This window comes from Homalodisca vitripennis, chromosome 4, assembly GCF_021130785.1.
Source record: "Homalodisca vitripennis isolate AUS2020 chromosome 4, UT_GWSS_2.1, whole genome shotgun sequence".
In the NCBI taxonomy this organism is placed as follows: Eukaryota; Metazoa; Arthropoda; class Insecta; order Hemiptera; family Cicadellidae; genus Homalodisca; species Homalodisca vitripennis.
Window position 1 is genome coordinate 171,870,123 of NC_060210.1, and position 24,455 is coordinate 171,894,577.

General features: G+C 33.6%; 2 protein-coding genes across 2 annotated transcripts in view; one reads left to right on the top strand and one right to left on the bottom strand.

Moving 5' to 3' along the window:
- LOC124360631 (mitochondrial-processing peptidase subunit alpha) overlaps positions 1-15,411 on the bottom strand; it is a 37,952-nt gene extending 22,541 nt beyond the window's left edge. The window contains exons 1-2 of the mRNA XM_046814402.1: positions 15,115-15,411; positions 3,548-3,789 (exon numbers count right to left, since the gene is read on the bottom strand). Of these exons, the coding sequence (XP_046670358.1) occupies positions 3,548-3,789; positions 15,115-15,176 (304 nt within the window). The 5' untranslated portion in view covers positions 15,177-15,411. The remainder of the gene's footprint in view (positions 1-3,547; positions 3,790-15,114) is intronic.
- A 6,945-nt stretch (positions 15,412-22,356) lies between these two features.
- On the top strand, positions 22,357-23,928 carry LOC124360632 (tRNA (adenine(58)-N(1))-methyltransferase non-catalytic subunit TRM6). Its single transcript, XM_046814403.1, has one exon. It carries the CDS (start codon positions 22,554-22,556, stop codon positions 23,922-23,924), a length of 1,371 nt encoding a protein of 456 aa, XP_046670359.1. The 5' UTR covers positions 22,357-22,553; the 3' UTR covers positions 23,925-23,928.
- The last annotated feature ends 527 nt before the right edge of the window (positions 23,929-24,455 follow it).

Below are 24,455 nucleotides of genomic sequence, written 5' to 3' on the forward strand. Positions count from 1 at the left end.
ACCTTTGGAAGCGAAAGAGTTAATGATTTTAATCTTGGTGAAACCATTACAAAAAATCTTAGATCAATGATAAAGAGCCAATTGTAGAGAAGAATAGAACAAAACATGTAATAACTTTGCCCAAAAGTAATAATTTTATACAAAAGCATAAAGCTACTGATTGATTTCCACGTATAATAATTTTTTGAGAAATAAAAAAATAACTGATCCCTTTAAAAAGTATAACAAATGATAAAAAGTGAATGATGTTCCCGGTAGTGACAATGTTACAAATTCTGTTGTTACTATTTTCCCCATTTAAATTATACTGCAAAAAATATTCTAGATAACTTTAGACCACTTTGGGTTTTAGACATCAAGAATAATAGTCCATTTTGGCCTTTTGTTGACTATATGGCTACATACAGGCCTTCTTTGGAGATATGTCTTTATAATGAACTGCTGCAGACAAAACATAACAATTTTCTAGAGTTTACGACAATCTTAACTTACAAAATAGTGGTGATTCATGAATTTTGTATCAATTTAAAGATAAGAAAAATTAATCAATTGGAAAACACACACACACATAACTTTATAAATGAAAATATATTATTTATTTATTAATTTTATAACCCTTTTAGTGCCAGAGGCAAAAAAATCCATGCTGAAAAGTGCTGAGTTATGTTTTGTGTGACTATGAGAAAAGTGACAGAGGGTTTTGAACAAAAATGCAAGGTTTAAAAAAAAGGCATCTAAAATTTATTTTTAATAATAAAAAGTTCCTTTTTAATTCTTGTTAAAGGTAAATGAATTATGTATCAGAAACTATGTTACATTCAGATTTTTATATTAAATATTACTTCAGACAATAACATGTCCACAGAAACAAAATAAAAATCCAGTTTGAGGTGAAATAACTATTATAAGAAAAACTATATTTTGAAATTTTTAATTCTTTCATGATAAAGCAAATTTAAAAACAATCTAAAATCATTTGTAATAACCTAATATTGTACATAAACAAAACTGTAAAAACATAGTTAAGCTCTAGAGATTATTTTTACCAAAACACAAGGTTTTGGAAAAAAGTTCATCAAACACTTACAATTTGTTTTTCACCATAACAAGCTCTTTATCAATGCTTTTTAAAGTTAAATGAATTGTGCATCAATAAATATGTAATAATTAGATTTTTATATAATTTAAAAAATTAAAAACCACTTTAGGCAGCAAATTTTCTGTGGAAACAAACTTAAAATCCAGTTTGAGGTAGAATAACAACTATATGGAAAATTTTATTTGAAATTTCAATACTTTCCTGATAAAGAATATTCCAAAACAATGTAAAAGCATGTGTAATAACCTAATATTGTACCATAAACAAAATTATAAAAAATTAGTCAAGTGTTAGAGGTTTGGAAAAAAATTCAATTAATACATTTTTTACCATAGAAAACTTCTTTTTGATTATTTTTGAAATTTAATAAATTAATGATAAAGGTCATATAAAAAACAATGCAAAATCACATGTAATAAAACATTATTTCCTAAAATGAAACTCAAAATATAAATATAACCTTACTCAGGCAATTTTCAAACAAACTCTACAACACTATCTTCATGAACATCAGGTGTATCATCGGCACAAACATCTTCTAAAAGTTTTCTTGTGTGACTTTCATCACATTTTAATAATTAACTAGCTGTTACCCACGGTTTCGCACGCGATTTTCTACAGAAAAATTGGGACGTAGGAGAGCATATTTCTTTTAAACGTCGTTATTACCCTTCTGAGATAAATGATAGTCACTGACAGATACTCCAAGCTCATGATCTATTTAAGATTTAAATTTTAAAACAGTCTCAATATGCACCTGTGAAATAACTGGAATTTTTCTCCAATATTCTATGATTTTTGTATACAATTGAACTATATTAGACCATCGTGGACAGGAGTCAAAAAGTCGGAATTCATTAGCGCGGAATTTAATGTAATAAATGATGGCGCTCAATGTAATTTTGAAACGAAAATAGGCATATCTTAGGTACATATTATTACAGTCTAATGATTATGAGCTTCAGATGTTAAGCGAAATTGAGTATGGTTTTTATTTTAAGCTTTGCGCGTGCATCACTTCTGGATTAAATTAGTTATATCTCCGATGCCATGATTGAGCTTGCTTTGTTGTCTCGATCGAGAGAATATGTACACACGGAGTTTTGAGAACCATACTTCTGTCAAAAAAAAACAACTAAGTTTGGTTTTATAACATTCTTTATATTTGTAGCCAACGTAAGATAGTAATTTTGATATCTGCATTGCTCTTCTGATCAAGCATGAGCATGGTTTATATTAGATAAATATTGCAGTTAAAGGTGAATTTTTACGTCAAATTCCTTGGAATTGTATTATCTGGATAGTAAAGTCTATGTTTAATATTGATTGCAGAAACAGTTGAAACAAAATTTGCTGTTTCTCTTAAGCTTACTCTATGCTTTCATACTATAAGTGTAAAGAAATTTAAAATAGTAATTAAATTATATTATAAAAATATAAATTTATTTTGTTGCATTATATGTGTTTAAAAAGAACAGCTGATTAAATTTGAAAAGGCTCTTTCACTTAATAACATATGTTTGCTGCAATGTATTTCTTACGGGTATTTCTGAACTTTTAGAGACCAGTGGGGTGGAATCCTGAATCGGGAACGGGATAAAAAGTATCCTATGTTCTTCTCCCAGTTCTTAGCTACCTCCCTACCAATTTTCAGCCAAATCGGTTCAGCCGTTCTTGACTTATAAATAGTGTAACTAACACGACTTTCTTTTATATATATAGATATAACTTAGACACACTTTAAATGCATAAAAACGTACAATTATATAACATACAAAATACTCCGCTATTCGTCACATGACGCCACGATCCAAACTAAGAAAGGATTATTTTTAGTTGGTTGTTTACTTCATCTAACATCAGAACAAAATAGAAATAACAGTTGAAAAGGTTAATTCAGTTTATCTATTGGCTTTTGGAATGATGTCAGCCAATATGGGAAAAGTTATAGAGGTACTACAAATGAAATAGAAATCGTCTCATACCAACACTAGCATTTTTCGTGTAGGTACGTATCCTCTAAGCGCTCAAGTGTATTTTTTACATCATCTCATTGCAAGATTCCAGGCACTAAAAGAGTTAATTTTAAAATTTTCTATATTTGAAAATATAAAAACATTTTCAAAAATGTAAGAAACAACATCTTTTTACTATTTATTTGATTATCCACGTCAGAAATTTGGAATCGCATGTCTGTCTGTGTGTGTGTACATGTGTGCGTGTGTACACGCATGTATGTGTATGTCCTTTAAGGGCCAATAGTTTGCAAATTGTTCAAAACCCCATTATAAAAAATAACAAGAACACCATTATGGTGATCATGTCCTTGCGTACTACACTTTCAAAATGAAGTTTGGATTACAAAGTAAACCAGTTTAATTTTTAATAAATTCCTGGTATAAATCTTTAAACATTTTAAATTAAAAGTTAATAATAGTTTTAGCTCACCACCAACAGTACAAAACTGGCCAAATCGGTTTTCTGAAGCAATCTTCAGTCCAGAAGGTAGCACTGTGATCTGTGTACTTTGGTTGTCTTCTTTGTGAGAAGCATACTTTGCTAAAGGTAAACCTGGTAGTGGTGTGCTCAGGGATGGTTGTTGAAAAGATATAGATTTGGTCAAAGTTGGTCCTCCAGGCTGTTGTGAGCTGGAAGAGTACTGACAACCCTTCAGCTGTTGATTAGTACACCTGCAATAGACATGATATGATAACATCTTTATTAGTACAATTTTATGGATGAATTACAACAGATCAATGCAATACAAAGTTTTAAAAGTAAATAAAAACTAAATGTTATTCAAATTATTATAAGTAGCCTGAACTTATTATATTCGAATATAATATAAACTGAACTTATATAAACCACAATTAAATGTTCCTTTACAGAGAATTTCTCCATCAGATATCGCATATTGGGGCCAAAAATAATATAAAACCTACTGAAAAGCTTATTATGAATTTTGTAATATGTTTATTTTAAAGTAATGCCAATGCATCTTTAGATGAAGGATGATAAGATTTGTTCTCTTTTTACTCTCAAATGAGCTATGAATGCGTTAGAAGATTCCAAAATTTGAAAGAAAATATCTTCATTGGTGTGAATTTGAAAATTGCTGTAAGTGTGACAGAGTTGAAACTTTTTATAATCTTTGTTTCTGCTCTAATAAACTTTTCCTGCAAGCAATCTGACAAAAACGTTCTGAACTCAATAATACGGCTCCATAGATTAATAGTTTGTGCAACATGGCTTACATGTGATATCCTACGAACTCACAGCTAACACAGCAGTCTCTTCCCCATATATTTCAAATGTTGGAACATTAATTTGGTGACTGTTGCTGTTCACTTCCAAAAGATATTAGAATATCTACGAATTAACTTCTCATTTATGCTGATTATGTAAGACGTAGAAGTAGGGTCCAAAAACATCTTGGGAGTGTTACTCACATGTTCTTTCAACTATACACCTGCATCATGATGTTCACTTTTTATGTAGTAACCATTTCATTCATACTTTTGGGTTTTAATTAATTTTTTCTCACCCTCTTTTAGCAGCAAAATTAATACACTGGTTATCCAACCCTTATTTTTCAGTTTATAGTTATGATGAATGCATTCCAAAAATCAGATGGTCATATAGGAAGACATCCCGGTCTTTAGAGCTTAGTGCTTTGAGCGCTTTTATTTCATTTAATTATGGTCACATCCTTCATCTTCAAGGTCTTTATTTAAATCTAGAAAATTGACAGATAAATATTCCTCAAGATTTCCCCTTAGCACTTTACACTAAGTACCACTTAACTCAGGCTGCCAATTATTATTGTTGGTCCATCAGTTAAAATCCAAAAAACTCTTAAATGATTTCAACATTTTCATTAATAAACCTTACCCAGTATAACTATAACATTACTTTCACTAATAAATATGTAGGCTAAAACCAAGTATTGAATAAGCGAGATACACAATTATTTGCAACTAAAATGTATACCGCTTTTCTGTGGTATCCTATATCTAGATCAGAAAATTTTCATAATTGTGGTGGAGGTTTACTTTAAAGTATAAAAACCAAGCAGTTCTCTTGACCTAACTATTTTTATCTTAAAAACACATTACACCCTACAATTTTTGTGCAATTAAGATAGGCTATTACTACATTTTTTCAATAATATAATGGTAATGGTTAATTAATATAATGCCTTTTGGACATTAATATAATGTCCGAAAGGCACCCCTTTGAGGGTAATCACAATTACCCCTTTTAAAAACACACTTTTAGAAATTGTTCAATTTTTACTAAATATTTTCTAAAACATGTAAATTGTTTTTAAATGTAAATTTTCTAGAAACCTCACCAACAATTTTTCATCTCCAATTTCCTTTGTTAGGGTCACATAACCTTGCCAATAATATGAAAAGGTGTATGGTGGCACAAGTACTTGTACTAGTCCATAAAAATAAAATTTATTGAAGAGATAAAATGTAAATTACACACAGAAGAGGTCATTAGAAGTGAGTATTGACTATGTCCAAGAAGTTCCCCTTTTGAAGGGTTACCATCCCCTTGTTCGAGCTTAACCTGCTACTGACCAGCAACTCAATTTGAGTTGTTGTATCACCTCGGCTTCTATAACGTATTTAACCATCTAACTTTCGAGCTGTAACGCCAAAAAAATTATGTTAGTGTTCCCAATAAATTAAACTAAACCAAATAGGTATTGAAATCTCTCCTTAACTTCATCACGACTTTAGCAACTTATAAAGTAGTTGCATAGTTAGCCCCAGCCGCAAATATTAACAACTACCACATACATAATAAAGGATATTTTAATTTTGTATTATATATCAATGTAAAGTGTACTCTACACTATTAAAAAAAACTAATGAACTTGCAAAAAGCCTTTTTACAATAATTATCAATACGAACAGGAATATAACTACTAATTTTTAATTATCAAATTGTAACATTTTTTTATTTTTTTCTATGACTTATAAATTTGCATTTACCTAACAGAACATAAATTTGGGATCACTATGACATAGTACTTTTTGTGGGTGTATGTAAAGCAATATTTTATACTGACCTATAAAACAAAATGGCAGCAGTATAATGCGCAGCCACCACCATCAAAATTTATGATTATTTACTTTAAACTACCGAATTATATTAAAGGCATTTCAGATTACAGTATAGTTTTTGTTCAACTTTTTTACCTAAATAAGCAATAATTTAATTATGAATTTTAAAACCTATCTGGGCTACATGTATTTATTCAATGTGAATAACTTAACAGTCTATCATTTAATAACTTTTTACTGTTTAGAAGAATTAACGTTAACAGCTAGTGACACAAATCATCTATTATATGGAGCTCACAATAATGGAGTAACAGGAGCAATGTGCCCTGTGACTGTCAGGGCTTCCTATTAATCACTTTTCATGCATTTCTAAAAAATATTGTGCATGTTAGATTAAGAATAATTTACTTATATTTTTTATTAAAATAACAGTAATGTATTTAATTTGTAATTACAATAAATAATTTCACTATATCTTTTCTTTAATTAGAAAAACTTTAAGTTTGCGTAATATTATTTATCATATTGTTTCAGTTGTTGCTCCTGCAGGGTGGCCACTCAAAACCTATTTTCTAATTCCCGGGTTTCCCGGTTGAAAATTTCTGATTATCTAGTCTATTTCCAAAACAAATAGACAACTGTAGTACTGTATTTAACACTTACGCAAAGTGCAACAATGATGTTTTATTGTCACTAGCAGTATTTGCAAGAAATGCCACAAAGCTGCGGTGCTCTAGCATTTCGTCGCTAGCGATATGCAAGAAATTCAGTGACGATTTATCGCTATCACGTCCTTAAGCTCCTTAGGTTTTATCTCTGTGTCTTTCGATGTGTGGACATAACATTGTATATTCCTAATAACTTTCCTTTCTGTGATGTTTAGGAAATACATGTATCTAATTCGCAAATACAAAGATAACAAATAAATACCAACACACACTGCTACCGTCGAGCAGACTGCAGCCGGGTGAATGAACTTACAGTACGAGATGTAGCTCACGAACATATATCGATCTCCATTCACAATTTCACTTAGCCACGTCGTGTAAATATGATGTTTCGTGATCAATCAGTTCTTGATTCAAGAAGCTGTCAAATTATGTCTTGATTTTATAAGTTATTGGAGACAGAAAAATCATTTTTTAAATTTTCCCGGTTCTCAGAAAAATCATTTTATGTTTTTCCAGTCGGGTGGCCACCCTATCCTGTTTTATATTTGTCTATTAGACTATTTTCATTGGTTAGTAATTCTAATGTTTGTAATTATTTATTGTATTACAACTTTTTGTAGTTACAAGTTTACTTAGGCAGTAGGCAGTAGGCAAACTTCTTTATTAGCATATTCATCCAAGAACAGTAATAGAGTCAGAAATTAGATAAATTTGTTTTGGAAAAATAATTTTTGAGTCCGATGATGAATCACATTTGGAGAGCGATTGTTGAGTTCCAGTTGAGGGCCTCCAGTCTTGGTTTTCAAGAATTCGTCAATGGTGTAGAAAGGCTGTCCAACAAGCAAGTCATGGAGTGCTCTTTTTTAAAAGGGTTACCCTGAAGCTCTCTTAATGGTTGTGGTAGATGGTTCCATAGCTTTCGCCCAATGTAGGTTGGTTTTCTCCTCGAAAAGTGCTGTGCGGTGTTATGGGTAGAGTGTAGCTTGTTGCATATCACGTGTGTTGTAGTGATGAAGGTCCTTTCCAGTTTTGAGATTCTTCTGGTGTGCATACATGATAACTTCTTGGATGTATAGCGCAGTAACAGTCATTTATCTGGAGTGTCTGGAAGGCATGTCTGCAGCTCTGCCTTGGTTTCTAAGTCAGCCAAAACTCGGATGGCTTTTTTCTGTAGGGTAAGAACTCTATTAAGGTTTCCAACTGAGGAGCCACCCCCAAACCGCAAGTCCATACCTCAAGTGAGTTTCTACTAATGAGTAGTAAGCTGTTTTGGCTGATTCCAAGTTGCTGATCCATTTAATGCGGCATTCGAACAACATATATTCCAGATGCTAATTTTTTTTTTTGCAGACATTGTTCACTTGCTCAGTCCAGGTTAGGTTTCTGTCCAGAATGACTCCACAAGAAATTTTACATGATTTTCAACTGTTACATTGGCAATGCTGGGAGTAGTGTCTCTTTTCTTACTGAAATTAATTTGTATTGTTTTTTGTGGGTTTATAGCCAGGTCATTTGTTTTACGTCAATAATTCAGAGCCTTGTTTTAGAGAGGCTGTAGCAGCTGCACAAACACCTTCTGCAGTGAGATTCCTTATCAGGAGTGTTGTGTCGTCTGCGTACATTACGCATGATGTATTATTATCTTGGGTATGTGTTGGGAAATCATTTACAAATAGAATAAAGAGGACAGGGCCCAGTTTACAGACCCTTGTGGAACTCCTCGGAGAATAGGAAGTGGTTTCGACTGGTGTGTTTTTGTAATTCCAAGTGTGGTTGTCTGTACCTCAACTACTTGGGTTCGTCCTGACAGGTAGCTTGCAAACCATTTGGTTTGCTGTGTCTGTGATTCCCAGTAATGTTAGTTTCCTTAAGATGAGGTCATGTCCCAAACAGTCGAATGCCTTACTATAATCGAGAAGAAGTGCGGAGATGTATTGTCCTTTGTCTATTTGGTCAATAATGTCTTCAATTTAGGCTGATTATGGCAGAAATGGTAGATTTTTCCTTTTGAGAATCCATGTTGGCAGTCGTTGATTAAATTTAGCTTCTTGAGGTGTGTCATAAGTCTGATGAGGACAACTTTTTCAATAATCTTTTGAAAATGTAGAAATCAGGGAGATAGGACGATAATTTTGCACATCATTTGTAGATCCTTTTTTGTGCTTCGGGTATACTTTCGACAACTTTAGTGCAGAGGGAAACTGGCCTAGGCTGAATGATTTGTTTATTATACTTACAAGAGGTGGAGTCAGTTCTTTTTCTGCAGTATTTGACAAGCTTAGATGAGTATTCATCCATTCCACTTGACTGTTTTGATTTAAGGGAGTTTATAATATCCCTGACCTCGTCATTGTTTGTTGGTGTAAGAATTAAGGACTCTTGGCAGATTATTTCTGTTCGAAGGTCAGGTGCATTTATGTCATGATTCCCTATGACCTGTCTATTCTTTTTCAGCGTCAGCTCGGCTACATTAGTAAAATAAGTATTAAAAAAATGTTCAGCTATTTCCTGAGGGCTATCAGTCTCTCTGTTATTAATTTTAATATGCATTTTGTGGATATTTTAGTTGGGTTTTTCCTCTTTTTTCATTGTTTATAAGGCTCCATAGGGCTTTACTCTTGTTATTAGCTGATTTGATGTAGTTTGCATTTGCGTTTTGGTTTTAAATTGTCTGAGTTTCTTGTCATAATTTTTCTTCCTTTCTACCATGATCTCTTTGTCTTGCACATTTCCTGTTGTTTCATATTTATGTAGAGCCTTTAGAAAGTCAAATTTAAAAATTTTCTGCCTCAATGGGATCATAGGGGAAAGTTCTCTTTTTTCTTTTCTTAATACATTTCTTTTTGGGACAGGCAATGGTCAAGAGACGCTTGTAGATCCCCTTGAAAGATATTGTATGCTGACTTCTGAGTCACTAGCGAGATGAATTTGGTCCCAATTTTTATTGTAAAGGATAGATGTAAGCGTATCAAGGTTCCATTTACTGAAACATCTTTTGTAAGCATACTCTGACGAAGTTTTTCAATTCAAAGCTGTGAATCCTGCAAATTTTTGTGCAGTGTGGTCAGAGAGTCCGGACTGAATTATGGCTGTGTCGATGTTGTCTTCTGGTTAAACTTGTGCATATACAGTCAACTGAGGTCGCAGTATTATGGGTGATGCGGGGTGGCTGGTAAAAGGCAGTCTTTTGATTTGGTGAGAAGTAAGTTCATCTTCTAAAGTGGTATTATCCACCGTATTCTTCAGTCTGTCTATATTGATGTCACCAATCAGTACGAGCTGTTTGTTGTGTGCTTGTATATGCTCGAGGATGTTTGCTAGAGTGTTTACACTTGCCCTTACATTTTCACTTGGTGATCTGTATATTCCGAGAATATGTACAATGTTTTTTCCAGACTCAATAGATACCATTGCTGTTTCACAGGCTGAACTGAAGACTGAGGTGGGATATGTCAATTGATTTACAGCTGGGGGCTAACACATCCTTTGCGTATATGGCTTACTCCACCTAACTTATGATTTTCTCTGCTATAGTGTGTTATTAAAGAGTACCCTTCAACTGGTGTTAGTTCTAATTCTTCTCTTTTTAAACCGTGTTCTGTAAGGACCACAATAGCTGGATTTATGTCACGAAGAAGGTGATGAAGTCTATCTAATTTTTTTCTTAGCCCACAAATATTTTGGTGCAGTATTGGTAAATAGTTTTTGGGGTTTTATTTTTTTAGTTGTCCCAGTTTTGAATTTTGTTTTTTTTCTCTGAGGGTTGGGCTAAAAAAGGTTCCCTTTTTTGGCAGCAGTTCACCTGATGTCCTGGTGTGCTCAAGGATCCTGGGTTAGTGATAGAAGAGAAGAAGATATGCAATTTGGTAGCTTCTTCTATATTTTTTGTGAAAAATTCTTCAAGTGATTCATTTTCTCCTAGTAGTTTGGCAGTCACTGGTGGGCCAATTTGAACGTTGAAAGTATTTCTCATTTGGTTGGAGTGAGAGTCAACTTTACATGCATTTCGATACTTTGCTGCTTGGAGGGAGACACTAAAAAACATTTTTTCTTCAAGGTTTGTTTTGGTTGTTTAAACTACAGCCTTCATTCATTAAAAAGTATTGATAAAAAGAAGTACAAAAGAGTTGGCCGCCATATAACAGTTATCATAAATTAGGAAATTTAGTTAAATAATAAGAATATATGTAAATAGGCACTATATACATTAAACATACAATAATTATCAATAAATTTAGATAATTCCTAAATTACGAGAATTTATTAAATAATGCACTAGGTTATCTACACTGTTAACAGTGACTAAAATGTCATTTTAAATTTGAATAAGGCACATGTACACAACATAGAAAACGAGGTGACATTGGGGTAGATACACTAAGCGGTAGAGGGGTGAAGAAATTATAATGGCTAATTCTCAAATACCATCCATACAAACGAATTTACTTCATGCCTGTTTTCAAAGCTGTTGAACTGTTGTTGGTTTAAACTGTTAGGTAGTTTTAATCAATACTTTGGTGGTCAATTTAATTTTTGTTTGAGCGTGTTTGTATAATACGTACATCTCATATATTTTTTACACAATATTCCATATTTTATTATTGAATGTTAAATTCTGTGTCTTTCCAAACAATCTTGCTACATGGCCAGGTACTTTCAATAGGGTTAATCCACTTCAATCACCCAGTCAGTGTTACTAAACATTTATAATTTTCCTGATTCTTTTATCATGATTAGACATTAACAAAACTCCAATAAAAAAAAAAAAATTAAAAGTCACATTTTTTATTTAGCAGCCATTTTTATATGGTGATTTGGCAAATTGAATGAAAAAACGGTTTACAAGAAAATTTAGTTGTTAAGTCATTTTTAAAGATATTAGAATATATTAAAAACTGGTGTGTTCAGCATGAAACTCTTAGTAGTAAAACTCTTTTTCTAAAAACTCCAAAAAAATTTAATAATCGTTAATTTTTAAGACTATGATTTTTATGAAGGAAACTCAACAAAAATGAAGGGACAAAAAACATTATGACTGAGACTCAACTACATTTTGAGATATAGAACTGTGAATTTCAATAAATACACTTGTGGAATGATAAATTAGCAACTATAGGCTTAAAATTATCTAATGGTCTATAAGTACTTAATACTTACATATGAAATTATAGTTACATTAGTTTCACTTATTTACTAAAACTTATGTTTGTTTTTTACACTATTTATTGGTTTGTAGAAAAAGTTTCATTCAATTTGTATGATTTAGTTTCAAATTTATTTTCATCCACAACGGAAACAATATTCACCTATTGCTGAATAAAACTGTTAATAAAACTGTCCTACTGAACAAAACAATAAGGTTTTAGAGTATGAAAATGACAAATAATGATTTTAAGAGCATTAAAAGTGGAACTACTTTTCTTTCAAGATAGTAAAAAGTTATGGTTAGGTAAATTTACAATATTTTGTTGTTTTTCTATTCATGATCAGACCATTTAGAATTTAATATTTACTGATAGGTACAACCTTGAGGATTACTTTTCGTATGTCATTATCACCTTCGGTGCTACCCCGCGCTCTTTGCCGGAGGACTTGTGTCAGGCTGATAAGAAATTTTATTCTTAGAAGGCAAATTCCCCTGATTTCCCATTATTTCTACATTACGTACCCAAAGATGGCATACGGTAACAGCTAACATCAGCAGCAACCAATAGGACTTGTTTGACTTACGATCATAATAAGACCAAGTGACACCCGTAGAACAATGAATTTTTTTTTTCCCCCCTTGGGGCGGCCTACTGCCATGCACTTAAGCCTCAAGGGCCTTTTGCGCACCCCGGAAACACCATGAGGCCTACCAGTCTACAACTTCAGCAGTTCAACAAACTGCCGAAAACAACCTATCAAGTCCTCCTGGGAAAACTCACCACCCCTGTTCAAGCTACCAAAGATGGCATACCGCTCTCTTGCTATTGCAGGGCAATCAAAGAGCAGGTGCTCAGCAGTCTCCTCCTGCTCATTACACCTTCCACAGAGCGGATCCTCCTGAAGGATGCCAACTCTGTGTAGATGCTTCTTCAGGTGACCATGCCCCGTAATGAGACCAATGACCTTAGAAGACATTGATCTGTTTAATGAAATATTACTCAGAGAAAAGTAGTTCCATTTTTAATGTTCTATAACTAATATTCCTGGATTTAGGAGTCATATATGTATGATGAAATCCAAAGAAAGTCTGTGACAAAGAAGCTCAAAACGAACCTTTATATTGTTTAGACATCAGAGACACGTATAAATAGGTGAAGTGGCCATCTCGTCAGATGCACGATTGAGTGCACTACGATCTCTACGCACAGTGGAGCAATCAAGTTTTCTGCACATAACGTGGCTGCGGTAGCAAGGATTAATTCAAATTGAATGAAAGGAAGGTGAACTGGAGCTCATATTATTAACATTCAAATTACTTCCTACCATAGCTACGTTAAGCAATAGTTTTATAACGTGATAGGCTACTCGTATTTTGCCATTCTTATTAAGTTCACAATATTACTTTTTGTAACAGTTGAGAAAATCCCTTAGAAATCAGGCTTGCTAGTAGGCCTACAGAAGTTACTATATGCCCAGTTGAAAGGTTTTATAGATAGAACAGTTCAAAATATATGTAGATTTTTGTTTTAGTGGAACTAGTAAAAGTAATTGTACCTCCCACACCCCCTTGTCATGTTATTTGGCAGGGGTTTCTGACCCTTCACCAAGGAGCTAGTAAATGTTTGTTTCGTTTTCAGAAAATAAGCATTAAAACATATCAGTTTTAGAAAATATGGTATCAATTTACATTAACGTGACCATGGAAAGGTAAATCATTTTTTTTTCCTGAAAACTACAATTTTTCCTGAAAACAATATTGAAGAAAAAATTCGTTGGCAACAAAAATCAAAGGAGCTACGATTTTTTTAAATCCTCTGAAAACTCCGTTTTTAACAGTTTCCTATAACTCCGTGTCTGCTCAAACTCAGTATAGCCAGATTTTAAAAACCGATTATCATACCAACAACGAGAAATTATCGTACTTTCACATAAAATAATCGTACCAAACACATTTAATGAAAAAGTATGTTATGTTTGTATAATAAATTATGTTATAATTAACTTTTGGTTTGTTACTTGTATAAATTTGTCAAAAATCTTTCATGGTATGATAATAACTACCCATCGTGTATCTTACCGGCGCATAAAATAAATGAAATTATCGTACCTTTACGATAATTATCATACCTCTGGTAACACTATCCATATTTGACAGTTTGGTAATACTCCGCGCCTTCTCAAATAAAGAAGGGACGCCATTTTGAACTACCGTTGTTCCTCCACGTCTATTCTTAACCTCCTAGTTCAGTAGTGGTAATGGCACACCTTTGTGTTGGATGTTCGGTATCTCACGTGGAAGCAATTCGTAAAGACGTCTGACTAATACGTTAATGCTGTCGAAACGATGCCTGCCCGCTGCACACTGCTTGCTCTTTTAGCAAAAAAAATTAGGTAACTTAAGCTTGCAAAAGTCGAATCCCAGATCACGTGATGCCCCTGCTCCTTAACGCAATAATGTCCGAAAGGCATAAATATAATACAATAATATACTTTCCCCCCAGTTCATATGCACCTGTGATAATAATACTTGGCTATAAATGCCCAACCCATGAAAAAAATTCCATTTTCCATGGTCACACTAATGTAAATAAATACCAAAAATATTTAGTCAAAATCAGACAACTTCTATAAAAGGGGGTCATGTGTATTCTCCAAAATGTGGAGGGGTAAAACATAGCTAGAATTACTCTTAGCCATAAGATCACACCTCCGAAATTACAAAAGAGTTGACTAACATCCATAGCCTAGAAATTACTAGCATGTGTCATTTATTGAAAAAAGTTGTGGTATTTGTTATTGAAATGCCCTCATATACATATAGCCATATCAAATAGGCAAATAAAACTTAAAAGGAACCTATGACAGACACATGAACAAGGTAGCCTATATTATTTATGATAGTTTCACACAAAACATTTGTTTTGTTATATTCGTAATCAAGAAATGAAATACTGGGTAAGAAAAACAAATCTTGAAATCTGACAGAATTATTTCACACCCCATTTACCCATTTTTCGTTTTCAGCTTATGCAATTCTGAATTGCATGGTGGTCAAAATCATCTTATGGTGGTTTGCTAAACAATAAACTAAATTAGTTACTATTTAATTTATTATTACCTTTTACTTTTAAACAACGAAGAGCTAAAAGACTGGATAGACCTACAACACTTTCCAGCCATTATACTTCAAATATTCTTGTCAACCAGCACTTACTCCTCGGTTATTCGTGAAACATTTGATTATTAATACACTAAAGACTCCGAAAAACCAGCAAAAATTAATAACGTCTTATAGATTATTGTTTTAAACTAAAAATTGTATTAATATTTAACACTTTAACACAGAAATTAAGAGTTAGGTTAGGTTAAGAAGACTAAATTTTATTTTAGAAAAACATGCCGGAGACAGAGTGAGAATATCAGATTATGGTTTTTGATGGAAGGCGGGAGGCACTGGGTTTACATTTATAATCTATGTTTACACATCGCCTTGCACATGCAATCAGTGACCATAATTTTTTTCCAACTGGACTGTCTGAACGTGATTCGAAGCACACATCAATAATTTTAACAAATTATATTTTATAAAAAGTATAACGATTGTTTGTTAGAAGTTTATTTACTATTGTGTGGTAGAAAACTCAATAATTCTTAGTGTATATGTGAGCTTTTTCCTATTCAAGAGAGGAAATGGCTGTAAAGAGGCCAATTCAATTAAAATGTAACAATCAATAATATAACACTACAAACACACACTAACAACATTTAACAACAATAAATTAATTAAAGCTCACCATAACATATAAATTAGATAACACTTAGTAGAGAGGTTACTTTATGAAAAGAAAAAAACACATTTATCGTTACATAGGATAACTTTCAACGAGGCTGGCAGATTCAGCTTGTGTCTGTGCAACGAGTAGTGAGAACAGTCGTCAACAACATGTTAATCTGTGACTACAGTTTTACATGTAGTGCAAATCGGCGAGTCGACTCGGCTCGTAAGTTAACCATCATTTAGCAATGTATGGCCTAGTCGCAGGCGATACAGCATCAACTCCTCAGGGTGGGTCCGTCGGCGAGCCGTGTACCATGGCTTGACACTGGTTATTGTACGTGTAACTGGTTATTGTAAACCGTCTGCCATTCACAGTTCCACCTCCCTCATTCTTTGGCCATCACCACCGAGACAATGTCTGATGAAAAACATCGAAGCAATGAAAGGCTGGAGCTCTAATGATTATTTTGCTCCTGTATCTGCCAACTCGTTTACTAATACATCTACGTGTTCAGATGGCCAAACAATTATGACGACAATCCCGTCGATCTGAAGAGAGTGGAAAGAGTTTCATAATCTGAAACCAAAACTTTTTGAATAAAGGCCTTCTTATATTTATAACTATTCGCACCCTACACAAAAATAGTCACGTCTGTTAATTTGCGAGTTGGCTTTAGCTGGCCTCCTGAACTTTAGACGCTTTAGTTATTATAAACAGACTCACCCTAGATAAAGATTTGCCGTCGTTCCTGTGGCTCACTATTAAATACAAACAAACGGAGCAACACTATATTTTGCTTGCAAATTATACAATACTGTAATATCCTCCATTTCAGAATCAGACACATGGCCTTTTTGCTTAGATCACTGGTATCCCAGGCTACTAAACGTTCTGAGTTTTGCCCCAGAGAATGGAGTGTGTGAGTTTCTCATAGAAAAGTCTACCAGAGCTTCGTACTACATAGAGCAGGCCAATTAACCGGGGGCAGGACATGACTTCGGGTGTTACACAAATCGTAGCTTGGGAAACGACCCTATCTCAGTTCCCCAATGCTAGGGTTTATCGTTTGCCAAATCGAGACAAGCGCCGCACAAATTAGGCTCGCTCGTGGCAACAGGGGCCTGACACCCTCGCTTATTAATCACCTCCTGACCAGGAGTCGAAGTGACTGGCTTCTGAATCAGTATAAGATACGTCTCGGCAGAGATAAGCTCACATCAGCTTTCACTGGCACCAGATAGGGCTACAAGCGCCGGTTAAAGTACTCCCACCGTGCCACGCACTAGAAAGGTCGAAAAAGACAAAAGAATAAAAGACTGCGGGAAATCTCCAGTGTCGGAAATATAAGAGAGCTGCCGAGGCTGACCAGTTAAAAGTAGAAAGTGCGTGGGATTCCATTTTGAAAAAATTACTAGGAAAAACGGGAGGAACATCCCAAAAGTTACCAAGAGTAGTGATATACTTAGCTCGGGTAACCCCATGGTCGCCATTCACGTACTCATTAAAGATAGAGGTCCTAAGGAATCATGAAAAGTATGTGTTAATTGAACACAAAAACAGTGAAGGAGTACAAGGTCATCATTCTAACCACTTCGAAAAATAATCGTTTTGTACATTTCTAATTACAAAGCATTAAACATTTGCTGTTATACAAAGATAACATAACTAATTTAAATATTCACGAAGTTATTGAGGAGTGAAAATGATTATTTGAAACCAAAATCCAGTATACAACAATATGATGCAGAAAAACAGAACTTGAAAATATAATATTTGCTATATCACATCGGTTTCATTATCCAAAAAGACTTTAAATAATTTTATCATTTGTCCAGGTATTTAGCACTTTATATACTGTGATATTCATTAATATACCTTTTTAGGCAGTCGAGAGCAGGCTTTCTCTGCCTACAATCTTTTACTGTTTTCGCAATAACTTTGTAATCTTTTAGTTATTTGAACTAAAATGATCACTCTCGCGTTTTACTAGCAGAAAAAATTAGCCTAATGCAAGCGTCACAATGTCATGCCATTAGTCCTGTGCACCGCTGCTGCGAACCTAATTACATTTGATCAGCTTGATATGCGCACTTTAAAAACACAGGGAGAGCAAATCAGCAATTCCATATCCCTGAAATGTTTCCTGCGTGACTCTCTATAGCTTAACTTGACAATGATTCTAGCAGCCGTTATCTATGACTTGAACACTCGCTCCATTTTGCTCCACACATACATTTTGTTTCCACAACTTCTTGAAACTTCGATTCATTGACAGAACGGCAGTGTATTAAACAATATTAAATGGTTACTCAATTTACGAAGTTACGTATTATAATGGATACAGAGTAAATTTAACCTTACCGTATTCAACAAAACGATTCAATACCCATCGGATAAAAAGGTTTAAACAACTATGTTTGAAAGTTAAAGACTAATTAAGCACTAAAGCACGGAAATTATATTAAAATTTAGCTTATCCATTATCCAAGTTTAGAATCCAGTACGTTATCTTATAGTAATTGTTTGCACATTGTTTGCTTTATTCCACTATTTATCTCAATATCTTGGGCGTGTAATGGTGTAAACCAATATTTAAAACGTTTAACTTTTAAAGCCGGTTTTGTTCATTTACCACGGCCGGCGCCGTCTCGGCAGAATGCGTTAACCGACAGACTGCAGAGAGGGTGTTGCCTAGATCTTAGCGAGGATTACTAACGGTCTGGCCTGCACGAATAAACCGTAATAACTATTATTCTATTATTTTAATATATGTAATCATGTATTACCACATTATATTATGAATGATGCTGACATCCAGTGGCAGGTTTAAAATGGATTGCTTGCTACATGAAGCAGTTTTCAAATATTTACAAAACTATTCATAATATTTACATTTGTTCAGTTTTGGTTACATATTAATCTGAATAATCATTATCTGAGTATTCTATTGAACTGTCATTTAATTTACTGTTAGTGATTTTATACAATGTAAGAAAATCAGATAGCCGTTATTTGGTAAACTTATCTTCTATTAAGTTTGCATAAGTAGTTGAACTTCTTCCACAACTCTGGAGTAAACGATAATTTATTACGTCATCCATTTTTCTTGGTTATTGTTCATTTTTGCTATTTTTCCGTTGCGTACACCAAAATTAGCTCAATCAGACCCAGTTCACAGAGAGCCAATGGAAACCAGACGACGACGTACCGTTGATCTAACACTTTTCTGCTATTTTAATGTGTGACCTGGCGTGGATGATGAGTTCAAATTCAGCCTTTGTCAATTTCTGGTAATATGCTATGTCTGATGGAAAAGAAATATTTCTCTCTATAACGAATTATATTAACTACATCCTTTTTCAAAAACACCGTCAGGTTTCTTTTAGATGGGTAAACCATTGTGTGATAAGGTATCTGATCATGTAAAATAACTGATTTTTCAAGGAGCAACCACAAGAAATTCAAGAAATTTCACAAGAAAGTATTCTCCATAGTTCTTAAAATTAATTTCATCATGGAAATTTCCTGTGTATTCTTAGAAATAAAACACAGTTCAAAGAAAAAACCATCTTCACCCCTTTACTGCTCGTGACGATATATCCTGATCTTCAACCGAATTTGTGGAACACAGCCTGTGTGTAATAGTAGTTTTTGAATTTTTTGTTCAACATTCGACTTAATCAAGATAGTATTTTATAGATTTTCTTAAAAATCCAAATTCTTGTAACCTCAACCAGGAAACAATATGGTGGCTAGCTCAGATATGGGTATGAGTCGGCGGTCCTAAAAAGTCTAGCACTCGTAAGAGTATTATCTTTAGGGTACCAACTTATTGCCAAACTATCCCTGATGGTGGAAGAAGAAATGTCCTTAGGGAGTAGAGAAGCAAAAGATTATTATTCTCGATCCGCTATGTCGGAGGGTATCACAGTATCATCTAAGATCAGACCTAGGTCGAAATCATGGAAATTAGTTTATATATAAGTTAGCTATAACATAAAATCTATAATAAGGTAATAATACCCAGTACACAATTAGTCCAGCTCTTCAATAACTTTGATGTATTATTAATAATGTCAACTGTTTGTATTAAAATTATCGACGATTAATGACTACGCTGTAAATCAAACCATTAATGTCTTCTAATTGAATAAGCAAATAATCAATGAGGCACCTTTTTCGATAATTTGAGCTCAATTTAATGTCAAGGCAATAGAAGGTTAAAGTATCAAAATAAGTACACACAAACGTCACATATTATATCAGGTATTCACACCCGAATAAATATAAACACTTGCAAACAGAACTTACATATAACTATAAAGAGTTTGGGAGCTACAGGTCACTACCACAAGAATATCAAATAAAAACCATAAAAAAATAAAAGTGAACCATGCTAAATTAAGGGCAACAGGTCACTCAAGCATAACAGATATACAATAATAATACAGCTATAAATAAATATATTTATCAAGCAAATAGGATTTAACTATGCTAAGTAATAGGATGTAATAGTTAGCTCGAGCAAAATAAATCTAGCCAATAAATAGATAATTACCGGTGGTCACCGAGAAAATTAATAAATGGGAAATATATCTTAACAGAGAATAAATATAACAAGTAATACATGTTTAAATCACAATACAGACTAGGGAAACAGCCAATATGCTATTCAGAATACTTCATAGAAATCCACACTTAAATTGCCTCATACTGAGTCTATTTATGTGTGTTACACAAATGGATAGTTGTGTTACGATACGATCGGAAGTTGTGATTAGAGATAGATTTATGGGTTGGTGTATAATAAGGTCCTTCCTGGGTCTATAGCGGCGTGTCAAGGTCACCCACGTGTGAGGAGCCGACTATTAAGTAGGGAAACCCGTAACATCCAAATTTGTGTCATCCACCACATCCGTCAAAGTCCAAGAAAATCCTCGAAATAGTCCCAAGACGACGAGAAGACATGAAAGTGACGAACGATGATCCTCGAACTTCAACCTTTCTTCCACAACGTGATCCTTGCTCGTTAACGGCTTTGGCTTACATCACGGCTGATAACTGCGCCATCTATGTGAAGCTTGGCTATTGGGTCAATCTTTGGATTTTTAGATTTACCAGTAAGTAGAGAGCGATAATATCTGTACATCTACGCTAATCATTATCTGAAGTTGTCGGACAGTTACGGGCGCACACCGTAACTGATTAATTTTAAACGGGGTGATCAGTCTCGTTTCCGAGATCAAATAAGGCATATGATCGTGAAACGTTACAATCTTCGTGAGAGTATTTTATAACATGGTCAGAGAATCAGTTGTGATCTGAACTATTTTGGTTTGGAAATTACTGATCGCTGGATACGTTTTATTTAGTTAAAAATCATAAATATTTCTCATAATTAATCCCAATGTAAAATCGTTCAGCTTGGCCCATGGCCGTGTCATCCTCACATAGGGCATAGTGCTTTTCATTAAGTCTACTAATCCCGTCCTCTTGACTTTCCTTCCTAGAAGCACTGCATCTCTTTACTGTTGCAATAGACTTCCCCACAAACTCCAACATCCTTTAGTACATCAGATAACATTTGTAATTTCACCTAATACCTCCATTCTTAAAAAAAGCACTAATAATCATCTTAATCTCACTATGATAAGCGAAAAGCTTTGAGAATTTAGCTGACGTAAATACAACGAATGATACACACACAATGGGTAAAATGGAATTCAAATATAAGACGTTAGACTACAATAGGTCAATTTTCGGCCAAATATACCCATATAAAAGAAAGGAAGTAAGACTCATTGCCGCACAAAATCTTCTAACGTGATCTGAGTATAGGAAATGTCCCTGGCCACATTTGCGGATTAGGTACCCGCTGCAGAAAAGACATTCCCATAATAATATCTAAAAATCAAGCTCAGATCACATGAGTTTCTCAATGCCACTAATTTCTTTTCTGGTTGGTCAAGTAGCGACGCAGCGCTTGCACAATTAATATCTTTTTGTATTTACTCTTGTGATGTATTTGACGAAGATAGCTTCGCTATCGAAAAGCATCACAAATAAAAAGTTATAAATATTGGTTTTTCTTTTTAAAAGTAGTGATGGAACTAAGAAAAGCTCCATCTTCAACGTTTCAACAATAAACATCTAATCTCTGATTTCATGCCATTTTATCTTACAGTCATCAGTCAAGTTTGCTCTACTCCTCTATTTATTAATCAGAAAAATTTTCATGTTGATCAAAACCAAACATAGTAATAACAAGAACGCATTTAAAATAATAGTTGATGAAGACTAAGTTATAGATGACTTTGTACTTGTATAATACTCCGATTTTGCGACACTTCAGTCTGAAAAGTACTTTTTTAAATGTAAATCGATTTCCGCATACAATGCAAACACAATAATTTCCCTGAATTGCCATTAATTGATTATATGAATTTAGTGTCAGATAGTAATAGTATAATTTCGAAGAGATAACTGAAATATATGGATTTAATGGAAATCTAGGTCCATTTTAACTACACATTTAAAGGTTATGTTGGCATCTCTGCTTAGACTTCAACCTTCACTACTGAAATTTTGTTACTTTCTAATTTTTCTGAACGTACTGTAACGTGCGACGTGCGTATTTTCAATTTAGAAACATGAAGTGTTGGTTGTGTTAAAGAGGTTATGGCAGTGTAAATAAAGTAATTAGTATGTAATTTATATTCAGTGTATTATTTTGATTATTATTATCTGTGACGACGAAATATAGGCTAGTTGTTTTATAATGTGTGAAGTATCAAGTGATATAATTGTTAATGGACAATACGTGATCTTCAGAAGAAAAGAGTACAAAAAACTCCATTTGTTGTCTGAAAAGAGTACTCATATTTTTATTGGAAGAGATAAAGTAGAAGTCAGTGCTGTGTTAGGTGAAAAAATTGGCTCTGTGTTTAAATTATTACCTAAAAGGGGACTCAATCGTCACTTTTCTCTGAAGCTTTGTTGTTTAGAAGACTTAACCTGTTCAAGTGACTCTTTTAAAGATTTAAGCAGTGGATTAGATAATCGAAATATTTGTGATGATGGATCGTCACAGTTATTAACATCAGATTCAATTGAAGAATTAAGGGACAATGGAATTGCTCCCAAAGCCATAATTGAGCATTTAATAGAAAATAGCAAGACATTTCAAACAAAAACGGAGTATTCTCAAGAGAAATACATTAAAAAGAAAGAGAAAAAGTACTTCGAGTTTATATCCATTTTGCGACCAACCATAAGATTGCTTGCAGATATTTTATACAGCCGTGATCTTCCAAAATCCATTGGAATTCGATTAGATACTTTGTCACAAATATCCACAGCATTAAACTTCCAACCAGATGGTTGCTATTTATTGGTTGAGAATGGATTCAATGGTATTGTTGCTGCTACGTTACTAAATGGTCTCTCAGATGATGGTAGATTGATTCACATTACCCCAGGAAATCAAAATCAAAAACAAGCTGTATTAGCAATGAATTTCTCTAAAGAGCGCATGTCTCAATTAACAACAGTGAGGCTAACTACTCTGAATGAAATGACAGAGAAAACTATGACTACAGATCAAATCAATAGTGTTCCCATTGGGTGTGAGAAAATTCATAATAGTACATGCAATATTGGGCTGAACGGATCGGATAACCTAAGTGACAAAGTGAATTCAATTATTTCTGACGAAAATTTTATGGAGGATGAGAACAGTTCTGCTGGTGTCGAATTTCGCAAGAGAAAATACTCAACATCAGAGTCTATAAGTACAGAGTTGGAACTTAAAAAACCACGCTGGGCAGTGGAGGCTGAGGATGCCCTGGAGGTTCTTAAGAAAAAGGTAGATGGTCTTGTATTAGCTTGTAAAGAATTTCCTGTAAACATTTTAAACAAGCTGTTAACATTTGTATTGCCATCTAGGCCATTTGTGATTTATTCATTATATCAGGAACCTTTATTGGCTTTGTATTTACAGTTAAAACAGAGAAATGATGTTGTAAACTTAAAAATTACAGAGACTTGGTTTCGTCCCTATCAAATATTACCGCAGCGAAGCCATCCAGCTGTAACTGTTAGTTCAAGTAGTGGTTATTTGTTGAGTGGAATTAAAGTATTGTGTAAGTAATTTATCAGTTTCAGTTATTAATTTATAACCATCTCCTATTATGTTAAATATAACTTACAAAATTGCATTCACTACAGGCTTACTAATCCTTTATCGTAGAAGGATATGTTTGGTACCTCAAACATGCATTAAGAGAAAATAGACGCATATAATATTTGAGATAATTAAGGATGGGGTGTGTTTGAGGAGGTGTTTTAGGAGAAGGAGGTGTGTGGTTTTAAAAGGTTATTTGGCCTAATTATAATAAGCGTCCAACACTAGAGTGATCAACAATACCAAATCATCAATTAGAACGATTTAAATATTGCCAGAGATGTTTACCCTGTTAGTGAATTGTAAGTACTATGCTGCTCAAATTTAGTATAAATAAAGTTTTATTATTTTCTATAATCTAAAATGCATATCTTTGACATGAAAATATAGCTTCACTATGATAAAATCTTAAGTCTTATAACAATTCTGTTAAACGTTGCTAAGTAATAGAACATGAATGTTTAATCATTTGTATGGTATTTGAGTAATGCCCACTAG